At 37.0% G+C, this 13,641-nt stretch overlaps 1 protein-coding gene across 1 annotated transcript in view; it reads right to left on the bottom strand.

Moving 5' to 3' along the window:
* The window catches only part of LOC106871573 (very long chain fatty acid elongase 7), a 53,263-nt gene that overhangs the window by 13,446 nt on the left and 26,176 nt on the right, over positions 1–13,641 (bottom strand). The window contains exon 2 of the mRNA XM_014918079.3: positions 501–688. Coding sequence (XP_014773565.1) covers positions 501–688 — 188 coding nt within the window. The remainder of the gene's footprint in view (positions 1–500; positions 689–13,641) is intronic.

Genomic DNA, 13,641 nt, shown 5'->3' with positions numbered 1-13,641 from the left:
ACTTGGGTATACACACACACACACACACACACACACACACACACACATACACACACTGTAATCTAGACATGTTTCTTTTCTCTATTTTCCCTTCTCATTCCTTTCTGCAGAAGAGCATATGCTCAAAATGTCAAAGACTTCTTCCATTTTTTTTTCTGAGTGTCAGACTACTACACCCTGTTTGTTCCCTCACCTGTCTTTGTATCTTGGTTTTGTATAATATGTGTGTGCATAAATCTCTGTTGCTTCACCATAAGCAATAAACTGTAGGATGCAATACAAATGTCTGAGTGTCTCATTCATTTCCAATCACCAGCTATAAAATAAGGTAGTTAATGGCAAATATAAGAGGGAGCAAGTGGATGAAAGTTGGTGTTCTTTATGGTGAGGCTCTCATTTAAATATATTTGTCTCATATCTGGTGATAGGGAACAGAATAAAGGGGCCTCATCCAAAAACAGAATAAAATATTGAACAAAGAAGAAAAAATGAGTTCTTACTTCGACAAATACATAGCCAGAGAGAAACATCATAAATATATTGTAGACTACTAAAATTTTCCTTATTTCAAACGGTTTCCGTTTGGCCATTATACCAATTCCAATCTTGACAGAAGAAACATAGAAGACACACAAGAAGAATGCAGGCCAAGGGGTTGCCATCATGAACCAGTCAGCAACTCTTGGATCTGGAAAATAAGAAAAACAACATAAGTTTTTTTTTAATATAGAAAATTCCTGAAACAATAATTAGAGGAGAATGCACAAGAAAAAGATGGGAAGAAGAAGATTACTCTTGATTAAAGGTATAATAATATACCTGTCAACAACTGGTACCTATTTTATTGAGACCCCTACATCATAAAACGTCCCCACTGCATTGAACCCTCTCCCTCAGGTAAATTCTAAGTCGAAGCAAAGTTAAAGTTTACTATGGTGTGTTTTAATAAACATTAGTATTGCATGGATGGCATTCATTAGTAAATATTCCAGTTCATTTTAAATTCAGTTTCTATGCAAGCATCGGTTGGACAGACAAATCTAAGGCAGTATTTTATGGTCAGATGACCTTCCAATTACTCACAAGGAAGGAAGGGTTTTTAAAAAAATTCTATTGATGCTCAAAATCACTCTTACAAAAAATGTAGACATGACATCACTTTTTCAGACAGTGCTACATGAAGACATGGACTGTCAATACACACACACACACAACCATCAAGCTTCCACACAGTTTCTATCTACCAATTATCCATTCATAAGGCAGTGTTCAACCCAAGCCACTCACCCAAGATGCCACACAGTGGAAAAGAGCCCAAAACCATGCCGTTGTGAAATTAATTCTGTATCTACACTGCTATGCACACACACACACACACACACACACACACACACACAATGAACTTCTGTAGAGTTTCCATCTACCAAACTCCAGCAACAAGACATAAGTGAACCTAAAGCTTTGGCTTTGGTAGGCGACACTTACCCAAGGTACTGCATAGCAGGATCAAATCTAGAACCATGCGGCTGCAAATCAAAAGTCTTAACCAAACACCAATGCCAATAAATAAAGTATTTTTATGTCAGAATAATGATGCCAATAATTTGAGCCAACTTTTTATCTTTTATTTTCAACATCAATTTTAGCTGGAAATATAAGTCATTAGTTTAAAAGCCGTTCAATATTTCTGTCACACTTCATCAACATCTTTGCTATTTACAATGTCCTCACCACCATCTCCGATATATATTAGTATCTCTCTTAAGAATTGAAGAAAATATATAGAGAACAATGAATATATTGAAGTAACAAACCATCATTAGCCACATGTTACTTGAATTATAGGGAAATAGCATGACAAGGGTTCATTAGAGTAAAAAGTGAATACATCTTGGGTCTTGTTTGAACAATTACTTCAGAAATACAGACATTCTTTTCACTAATAACAGTGTAATAGAGCATTCACAGTCAGATCATAAAGCTTTTCTGTGGAGCAAAAGTGAGCTTATATTGTTACCAGACATTTTAATGTGCTCAGTGGAGCAATATTAACAGCGATTTATTGAAAAAGTACAAAACTTTTAAACATTAGGGCAATAAACTCGTTCACAATATTGGGAGACTGAGCTAATTTTATTATAGATCTTGTATGATGAACACTTAGGGTTGAGTGCGATAAAGTCTGAAACACACACACACACACACGTGCATGCATGTGCGCACACACACACACATGTTGACATAGTAATGAAACTGTGCTGAAAAGCTGCAACTGTCTTTATTAAAGATGGTACATAAAAAATGGGGTTGATTTGTATGGAAAAAAACTTTACTAAAATCTGTGAATAAAATGTTTATTAATGCCAGACGATCCAGAAATTAAACAGAAAAGAAACAGATTCCGTGTATTTACAGAGTGTACTGGGTGCTTCTTTTACAGGCTGGTGCCATGTAAAAAGCACCCAGTACATTTTGTAAAGTGGTTGGCATTTGGAAGGGCATGCAGCTGTAGAAATCTTGCAAGGGCTGACAGTTGGTGCCTGGTGCAGCTCTTTGGCTTACCAGTTCCTGTCAAACCAACCAACTCAAAAATTTTAAGACAAGTTGCAGACGCTTTCTGAGAAAAGACCCTTAAAAACTGCTCTCCCAAAAAGACTGCATACTTTATGCTTGATGTTTTCATAATAGATGTAAAGACTGTTGGAGTTTAATAAATATTTAAAGATCGTGTCAGGTAGAGATGTGTCTGACTATAAAACTATGTAACAAGATCTAAAACATTAGATAAGTAAATAAGATGAAACCTCTGATAATGGACAGATAAATAAAAGCAACATTTTCAATTTATTATTTACTTTATTGTTTCTTTTGACTTATTTATTTCAGAAATTTTCTAGAAGACAGCTTGAGCAATAAACAATATCTTCTTAAATGCTTGACAAATTTCAGCAGCTTCATATATTCGGAAATATATTGTTTTTTACAACACTAGTGTGCGCATGGAGAGAGAGCATCGTTACAATCCAGTGAATCTCATTTAACTATTTCCAACACAGTTATTACAAATATCTAACCCTTTGCATTTAAACCAGCCAGATCCGGTCCAAATATTGTATTTGTTTTATGTTCAAACCAGCCAGGTCCAACTTCTCACACCTATCCTGCAATGTCATTCTAAATATAAACAATTAGAATGTTGAAATCTTGAAATTCTGAGACAATGCATGATTAACTGAAACACAAAGTGAATAAATAAAATAATTACGTCTGATAGAGTAATCTGAATGTGAAAGGTTTAATGTTTCACTGTCATGCAACACCATACTTCTTACAATCACATTCAGCCATCATCTTTCTACATAATATACACAGGAGTGAGTCCAATGTTTTGTTCACATGCCACCAGCACAAGTGCCAGTAAGGCAAAAATATATATATATATATATATATATATATATATATATACGACGGGCTTCTTTCAGTTTCCGTCTACCGAATCCAGTCACAAGGCTTTGGTCGGCCCGAGGCTATTGTAGAAGACACTTGCCCAAGGTGCCACGCAATGAGACTGAACCTGGAACCATGTTGTTGGGAAGCAAGCTACTTACCACACAGCCACTCCTGCATGTATAGTGAATAACAAGGGAGCAATTTATGATCCAAGGCAATTTACAGAGCTGTACAGTACACAAAACACATCCTTTATTTTCATCTCGTTTGCACTGTAATGGTAAATTAATGCCATAGTTAACAAGTCAGTAACTTTCATGAGGAGTTGTCAGCCATGGATTTGAATCAGCCGAGGGTTTGTGGATTGTAGGCTTTGGTTGTCATGGAGATGAATGATGTAAGGATATTGATCATCCACTTAGCTACCTTGATTAGTGGTCAGGTGATCCAATGAGAGAAGAGACTGTGATGGCTGGCAGCAGCTGTTTAGCCCCAGGCTAGCCCAGAAGGAGTGGACCTATGATTAAAGATATTCTAACTGTGACCATTCTGTGTGGGTAGAGAAATAGGTTATGATGTTTGTCTTTATAAAGTCCATTCCCAGCCACTGTCAATTAGGGTGACCGTGTATTTGCCATTTTTAGCACAGGCCTGGGTAAGGTATTTTTGTGAAAACGACCAGCAGTCGATGATGGATGCAAATTTTCTCGTCTCCATGCCACCAGCGTGATCCAAAGGAAAAGTTCTTCTCCAAGACTGATACACAAATGCCTCAGGTGTTGCTGTCAGAATTCAATTTCTTGCAGTTCCCTCATTGGCCCTTGCCAAGAGGTCAAAGGTGGATATTAAGTATGTTGGCCCCACTAAGGATAGGGATGGATACAGGTAGGTATAGGTATGAGGGGATACAAGTGGGTAGGGATACTAATTGCTCCAAGGAATTAAGGATCATTGAAAACTCATGAGGAAAGGACTTAAGAATCAAGAGGGATTGTGAATATTGAAATTTTCTTCATATGTGAATTGTTTTGCAAATTATAAATTTTCCGAAAAGTCCCAAATAGGGATTGCTGAGAAACGAGCATATTTATCCTTTTCTATTCAATTCCAATAATAAACATTTTAGTTTTTTTTGAGACTGTAGTATCAAATGCGAATGAGTATGAAATATCAATGAATGATATTTTGATGGGAAATGCAAGAAAAAAAAAAAACGTTTTCAGAACAGTCAATATTTTTGTAATTCCAAAATTGCAATTTATGACATTTTATGTCATAAATTGCAATAACCAGAGCTAATAATGACAACCTTTAATGATTAAATATTGTTAAACACACCTCTGCAAATGCAATCTACATAAGCAGTTCACTTTAAATACAAAAAACAACCGGAAGTGAGACTGTTTTCAGCAGATCCCCAAATGGGGCCCATGGCAGGCAATGGGTTAAAGAAGACAAATGTAACATAATTTCTCTACCCACATGGATGTTGAGATAGTATTACTTCTCTTTTTATATCTCTAAACCACTGGTTTCTGGTGAGGTTTATTTCTGGTTTCTTCTTTTATTAATATTGGTTTCAAATTTTGGCACAAGGCCAGCAATTTCAGGGATGTGAGGAAGTAAGTCAATTACATTGACCTCAGTGCTCAACTGGTACTTATTTTATCAACCCCAAAAGGATGAAAGGTCAAGTCAACCTTGGTGGAATTTAAACTCAGAACTTAAAGACAGATGAACTCCTGCTAAGCATTTTGCTTGGCATGCTAATGGTTTTGTCAATTTGCTGTCTTTTGTTAATTCTATAACTAAAATAATACTATTCCATGAAATTGTTCAACAAAGTTTCATTAAATTCCTGTTTCTATCTTGATATAAAATAAAGTGCTGCCATTGCATGTTAAAACACAACTGACTAATGTAAAAGAGGTTTGTGATAAGAGAGCTGTTATCATCAGTTGAGACTACAGCGGTGGAGGTGGGAGAGCTCTCCTTTTAAGAGGTTTTATGAGATAACAAATCAGTAGAGCATCAAATGATATACCCTGTGGTATATTTTTATATTCTGAGTTCAAATCATACCTAGGTCCACCTTGCCTTCCATGGTCAATAAAATAAATTGTAACCAACAATACCTTAGAAAGTAGTGTTCCAGCATGACCACAGGTCAATAACAGAAACCAGTAAAATATTATTACAGCTACATACATGAAATCAGTCTGTCTGCTAGAAGTAGCCACCAAATACCTCTTCAACCATACACTACCATCTTGAAAACAAGATGGTTATGGTTAGAGTGCTTTTGATCAAATGTCTGCTTAGTAGGGCAGATGTCAGAGTTAAAACAATACCAAAATACACTTTTATAGATCTATTTAACTGCTTAATTAGTTTGGTTTGTGTTCTTGTAAAATCTCAGTATTTATGTTATCTCGATAACTGCAGTTTTCAATCCACCTAAAAATCATACAAGTTACTGCAGTATTTGTCGTAGATAACATCTCTTACAGACTTGCTGTATTTAAAAGCAATATAGAGGGTGGGTGGGGGGTGGAAGATGAAAACTCATCTCTGCAGTGGATAGCAAGAATACCAAATACATTTGGCTTTGCAGGGTCTTTTTTTTATCAATAATGTTTACTCATAGCTACATGCCTGGATGAAATCTGGCACTGCCAACATATCAGAAGCTGCGAATAAAACAATCACTGGTGTTGTAAATAACTGCCCAGCTGAATAAAAATCTGGTACTGCAATTGAAGTAGTATTAAATTAATATTAAACTATTATTATTATTATTATTATTCAGGTCACTGTCTGGAGGAATCTTGGGGTTAGTAGCCAGTGCTCTTAATCACTACACCATATGCCCATGGGTAATTATGGAGTGAATTTTAAGGCTTATAAATTTAATATTCTATCCTTCCTTAATACCGGTTCCCATATGCTACTCATATCTGCACTCAGTCTGCTTAGGAGGTTGTTGTGTCCTAGCATATGTGCTGCTTCTTTAAGTTTTCGTATTTTCCAGTGCTGTTCTCTGTCTATTACTTTAACTTCATCCCACAGGGGGAGGTGGTCTCCATTTTTAAACTACAATGATATTAAACCAATAATGATATTCCACAAAATTGCTTGATAAGATTTTAATAAATTACAGATTCTAACTTGATATAAAATTTTAAAAAATGCTGTCATTGCATGTTAAAACACAACCAAATAATGTAGAGGAGGCTTGAGATAAGAGAGGTGTCATCATCAGTTGAGTCTAGAAAGGTGGAGGTAGGATACCTCTCCTAAGAGGTTTCCTGAGATAAAGAGAGATAAAAATGATAGGACTAAAGTTCAATGAATCATTACAATGATAAAAGATTGAAGATTAAAAAGAAAAGTTTCATAATTTGTTAACATCAAGCAATGCATGGATGTGGGTGACTACCTCTTTGGAGTTAGAGTTAGTTATCAAATGAGGTGAGGAGCTATCAATGGGAAAGAAAGAGATTATCAATTTTAAAAGAGCTATCATCTTTATGGTAATTTACATGACCAGACCTGTTGAAAAATTTGGAGGGCAATACTAAATGAAATCAGATCAAATCTAGCTTGTTGTTGAGATTTCCATTTTTGTATTGTCGAGTAAAGGATCAATAAAGTACAAGGGACTCAAAAACTACAACAATCACATTTATTACAATCCATACCTTACACCTGTTTCGGTCATGATAATAGACACGTCACAATGGCAGATGTGACTCCTCTCTTATCATCGATCACAACACCACCGCCCCCATCACCAATCAGTCTAGATCATAATTTTGAGAAGAAGGAGCCTCAATTCTTATGCACTCAGGGCCCTCTTACCAGACAATGACTTTCAGCTCTCAATGCCACAGACAGCACCCAGCAAGCAGCTGTAAAATATATTGGTCATCTGTGCTAGGTCAGCACGGAGTGACCTATTGATTGCTTTCTGAATGTAGTTGATGTTGACAACCAGCTGCGGTACTGGAAGTGTAGCAGTCATTAAGAGACTTGCCCAAGCTAGGGAGGACCCAAATTTTACAGACATGAAAAACAATTGTTATGATTAGTTGTTATTAAGATTCTCTTCTAAAGTTGTCCGAAAAAGGATGGAAGTTCAGATATTTCTTATATCATTGAGTACAGAACAGACCGACATCTTGATGTCCTCCTTTGAGACTATCATCAATAATAAAGAATTTGAATTCAGAAATTATCTGAAGTAAGGTATCTTATTTAACAGTTTTGAGCAGCTTCTGGTCTGTTAGATTGAAGATAATATATTTAGTTTTCTTGGCAGAGACTGTAACCATACTTTGTTGCAACAATGGATAAGTTGGAATATTGAAGTTTGTGAACTTCAGTCGATTTAAAGTCCATTGTTCAGTGGAGTATCCAAGTGAAACTTTTAACAATTGGATTTTGTTCCACAAATGTAAGACATTTTGTAACTGTTCAGCTCTGGTACACACATATGCGGGCCATCTAATAGCTGTTTTGACACCATTTACATTAAAGTTTCTTCGCTCATAATGTAGACTATAGTCACAGGTAAGAAGTGTCAAAAGACACATAAATAGGTACAAATAAAAAGCGCTCAGACCAAACCAAGTGCTTAAACACTGATGTTTCCATATTTATTAACACTTTCTTTCACTGAACCCTCATTTGTCATTCACAATAAGACAATCTGTCATATATATGTGTGTGTATATATACATATGTATGTTTGTAATACATATGTATAATCCATTACACTATGCATATCTATATCCTGTTCTTAGAGAAAAGAGGTTTATGAAATTACTTAAACCTAGTTTTCATGATAAATTCAGCAAAGGTTGGCGCTTAGAACAAGAAACCACTGGTATTAATGGAGGAACTTATGGCTATCTTGTCCATTTGCTAGACTGGATGTTTCAGTAAGAATTGAGCTACACAAAACGTCGAGAATATTTTCATTAGTTCGTGAAGAATGCTTTTTCCCAGAATAATTTACAAAACAAAGAACTCGGCTGGCTGGAATCATTAAGACGATAATCCCACAGACTCAGATGAGCTTTGTATGTGGGACGCAAGGGATTTTTGTCAACTTCATAAAGTGTTTAGGTGTTCTTTTAGGAAGAAAAGTTTTATATAAGAGAGAGAAATGTTTTTTTCTGTGGTAATGGGGGGGGGGGGTACCTTCCTCTGTGTGTGTGTGTGTGTGTGTAATTATGTGCTTAAGAAGTTTACTTTGCAACCATGTGGTTCGCCATTCTATTTTACTGAGTGCAATCTTTTGCAAATGGCTTCCATTGTAGCTCTGAGTTGACTAATGTCTTGTGAGTGAAATTTGATAGGTGGAAACTGTGCAGATGTGTGTGAGTGGGTGCATAACAAAACAATGTATCTAGATGCACCTATTGACACCAATAACATAACTTAGCCAATTGTTAAATGGTATTTGATAAAATAAGTAGCAGACACAGATGGGGTTAATAAGCTGTCTAAAAGCCTTACAGGTGGTGCCTCAGCCTGGCAGCTGTCCAAGAAACTGAAACCAGTGAAAGGAAATCCACCCAGCTAGAAATACATAAATCTGAGGCACCAGAAAGACCCACCACCGATTCCACAGAGTCCATCCCCAGCTGGAGACTTAACTGGCTCATGGGAAGCATTATAGCTCTCACCCTCTTAAATATAGGTTTTGCAGAGCTAATAAATTTGTCACTTGCACATGTTTGTGCGTGCGTGTGTAACATCTGTTAAGGTTGCTATTTGAGCTGCTTGTCTAAGTGATCATAAACAGAACTTGTTAATTAATGAAGTGAAGTTCACCAACAGAGGTGAGCTAAAGTTAATGTTTACTCCTCATTGTACCTATTACTTTTATACCACTGGAACGATATATGTCTCACACCACACACACAGAGTCAGGCACATACACACACATACAGCCAGTCAAACAGACACTTGTATACAGTCAACCACACACACACTTATCCATTACAATAATTATTTATAAACTATCAAGTTCTACAACTTACTACTACTGTACTTAACAGTAATTATCAAAGTGAGAGACGTCCATCAATGAGAGAGCTGTAGTTAGTAATTGCTGTGACTAACGTACTTTAAGTGTGACAGTGATAAACTATTGGACTATCAAAACATTTGAGGTGAACAAAGAAAGGAAGAACAGAGAAGAGATTAGTTTAGGGTTTGGTAAAATTACAAAGCCATTTGGCTTAAAGCATGCTTATAAGTTTATGGTGTGTGTGTGTGTGTGTGTGTGTTATCTGTCATGTAGAAGTTCAACTTAAACTGGATTTTGAACATGCATTCACAGTTCACTAGTACTTTCATGTTTTATAACAACCTTCAGGTGAATAGCATAGTCATAATATCAATAACAGATTACTGTTACAACTGATGAGTGACATAACAGTATGGCATCCTAGATTTAATGTCACTGCATCAGTAAGAGGGTATAACTGTTGCAAAGTTCATGAAACAGACAAACTGAAAAATATTGATATGAAGCGAAATAATAACTTTTCCATGCTAAATGGTTTGACAGGAATTGGCAAGGCGAGGAGTTGCACTAGGTTCCATTGTCTGTTTTGGCATGGTTTGTATAGTTGGATACCCTTCCTAACACCAACTACTTTACAGAGTGTACTGGGTGCTTTTTATATGGCACCAGCACCAACAGGGTTACCAAATACCTTGTGTTATAAACCCAAACTGGAATGTCTAAGTTTAAAAGGTCTTAATGGTCTAAAAATCCAATAATCTACAATACAAAGATTGTTAAATTGTAAGCAAAACTAAACTTCAGCGCAATAACAATTTTAAGCAGCGAGTTGCTACAGTCTCGACTAACCAAAAACTAATACTGAACACGTCGTGCCGTAAACAGAACAGAACTCTGCGCAGTTGCACTGCAGGCAAATAACAGCAATCGAGACAATCAAAGTCATGTGATCAAAACTAATATCACAATACCTTGCAAGACAAAACTTTATTTCATGGCCCCAATCCATACAAAAAGAAATATTCCATGTTGTTTAGCTCAAGAAATATGTACAATAGTTGAAAGCAAAGAATTTAGAAACAAACGAAGAATTCTTAATTTCTCAGAAATATCTGCTGCTCTAAATAAAGCATAGAATTGAAAAAAGTCTTACAAATACCACAGACTCAACAACCTCATATATCATTGTTTTAACCGATAACGATATGAAAGAAGATAGTTTTACTGTAGCAAGAGAACAACTACCGATCATTGCACAGAGTCTACAACACTACCAACTAATCAATAAGGAAACGGTAATTTAATAATTTAAAAGACTGCCAAAAAATTTTAAGCGATTATTGACCCATGCAAAATTTGACCAAGATGAGGACAGAAAAGGATTTCAAGAAGATTCATGTAATGACAAACAATGCAGTACTTGTCAAGGGTGTAGTTACTAGTGTACTTGTAAGTATCATAGTAAGTACACCATTATAATGGAATTAGACTGGCTAATTTATGTGGTGCTCGAAACTCACCATAAATAAAGGAAGTGGAGGCTGGAAAGTGAGCCTAAAGGTAGGGAGGAGAAGAAGTGCTATGGAAACATCCCAGATGAGGAGGCAACGGGAAGAGGGGAAGGGGGAAAACGAGGTGCAGTGAGAAAGATAAAGACCACTTCTGCCGCCAACAAAGGGTTTCTCAATAAATGTCAACAGTAAATTGTATGATACTTGTGGCCAAAATATGGTCTTTACATGTTAGTAACTTATGGGTCTTGAAAGCAATCAGTTTTTAAACTCCTCTGTTATGGCTCTGAGGATTTTAATGAACAGAAGGGGGTTGAGCCCTAAGCCCTGAGGTACCTTTACCTTTGTGCTAAATCCATCTTTATACTTTTTAATAAGTCTCAACTTCCAAACAGTACTTCTGTACATGGTTTGTACAGCTGTCACAAGCCATTCATATTCTCCATGCTTCCTCAGTGACCACCAAATCACAAAGTGTGGAACCCTGTGAAAGGTCTTCTCTAGGTCAACAAACATCAGGTATAGGGAGCTTGAATCAGGCTAGAGACCCTTTCCACAGCTGTTTCACAAGAAAGATGGCATCAGAAGTACTTTTCTCTGGTACAAAATCAAACTGCATTGCCTCTTTGTAAATTCTCACCTTAATCACTGTAGTAAACCTTTTCGATAATTTTCATAACCTGTTCCAACCTGCGTGGGAGAGAGTAGGAGGGAGAGAAAAAGAGAGAGAGGGAGGGAGAGAGAAAGAGAGAGAGAGAGAGAGAGTGTGTGTGTGTATAAAGATCGAGAGATCAAATAATATTGTGATATTGATCTCGGAGCAAGGGTGTTGTTTTTAGTGGTCTTGGCTTACTTTCTCCTCTTGCCACTGTCATTCTGTTTGCTCACTGTCAACGTTTAAATAATATTTCAAGTAAATAACAAGAAAATGCTTATAATGGCACAGAAGCGGAACCATTTATCAACCGTGTGTAAATGGTGTCTCAAAATTTGCAGGAGTTGTTTCTTGATCAAAATCTGTAGAAACAGACCAAATGCATTCATAATGAAGTGTCCACATAACGCTAGAAGTAACAATGGTGCCACTTTATATAAATGTAGCCATTAGAGCCACTGACAAACTAAATTAATTGAAACGTAAAAGCTGCCCGTTTCACTGGAGAAGTACAAACAGACAGACATTGCACTAACCATATTGTCGGAGAAGTACAAACCATGTAGAGATGGTTTTAATATGTATTAATGGCATCAATACAAGCTTTCTCCAGGTCAACGAAGGCTAAGTACAATGGCTTACTTTCGGCAGCTGTCTCACTTGGAAGATGGCATCTGTGGTACTCTTCCCAGGTACAAAATCAAACTGCATCTCATTTAGTTTAATTCTATTTCTAATCAATTGAACTATAACCCTCTCAGTAACTTTCATGACTTGGTCCAGCAGTTTAATACCTCTGTAGTTGTTTCTATCTAAGGCATCACCTTTACCCTTATAGCAGCTAACTATAATGCTACTATAGAAGTTATTGGGGATGGTGCCTTCCTGAATAACCTGATTAACTATACATGTTACTAAGCTGTATCCTACACAACTGGAAATTTTAATCATCTCGGCAATGATTCCTGATGGCCCAGAAGCTTTCCCTGTCTTCATGTCCTTAATTGCCTTATCTATTATGCTGCTATCAACTCTGATGGCTGGTCCCTCAATTGGTTTGATATTTGATAGACTCTCCTTCTGCCTTTCATTTTCCATGTTTAGTAACCTTTCAAAGTGACACTTCCATGCATCTTTCTTCTCTGAGTCACTAAGTGCAAGCATACCATTATCCATTCACACACATTTCTTACCATGAACCATTCGCACACATTTCTCACCCACCACATCTCTATTCTCTCTGATACACTGCTTTGCAATCCTGAACACCTCACACCTGTGATCCTCACATTGTAGGGCATTTGCAAATCTCTCACCTTCAGCTACTCCTTTTGCTATGTATACCTGACGCCCAGCTGCCCTTTTGGCTACCTGATATAATTCTCTGCTTCCATTCTTTCCAGGCCTATCTTTTTGCTTTCGTAACACGGTCAACCTCCTTGCTCCACCACCATGTCACCTTTGGTCTAGCTGGAACTCTGCACCAACCACAGATTTCATCCGTAGCCCTCGGCAGATTGTTCCACAGGAACTTCCAGTTATCCTCTACACTATATGTCTCCCAACTCTTCCTCTCATCATAAGCTTTCATTAGCAAATCTTTGCATTTTTGTCTGTCTGCTGGGTCTTTGAGCTTCCATAGTCTCCTTTTCCAGATTGGCTTATTTCTCCGGGTCTTTCTAGCTCTAATTCTGAAGTCACTAACTATTAACCTATGTTGGGTTGTACACTCTTCACTTGGGAAAGACTTTGCGTTTTTAACCATCCATCTATCTCATTGTCTGGTGAGGCGGTAGTCAATCTGGCTGATGTGCTCACTAGACTGGTAGTTTTCGGTACATGAGGAAGTCCAGAAGTGGTGAAATGGCTTTGTTTGTTTGTGCAGGTTCCCTACGTAACTTGCGGTCAATATGCCTTAAATCCTTAGCTGTCACGGTCTTGGATGCCCCACAATCGGATTGTTTCATCCTTGGCGCTCATGTGCC

The sequence above is a fragment of the Octopus bimaculoides genome, chromosome 7 (assembly GCF_046866305.1).
Source record: "Octopus bimaculoides isolate indiv1 chromosome 7, ASM4686630v1, whole genome shotgun sequence".
Classification (NCBI taxonomy): domain Eukaryota; kingdom Metazoa; phylum Mollusca; class Cephalopoda; order Octopoda; family Octopodidae; genus Octopus; species Octopus bimaculoides.
The sequence above is the reverse complement of the archived record's forward strand: the minus strand, read 5'-3'. Positions and strand labels throughout refer to the sequence as shown.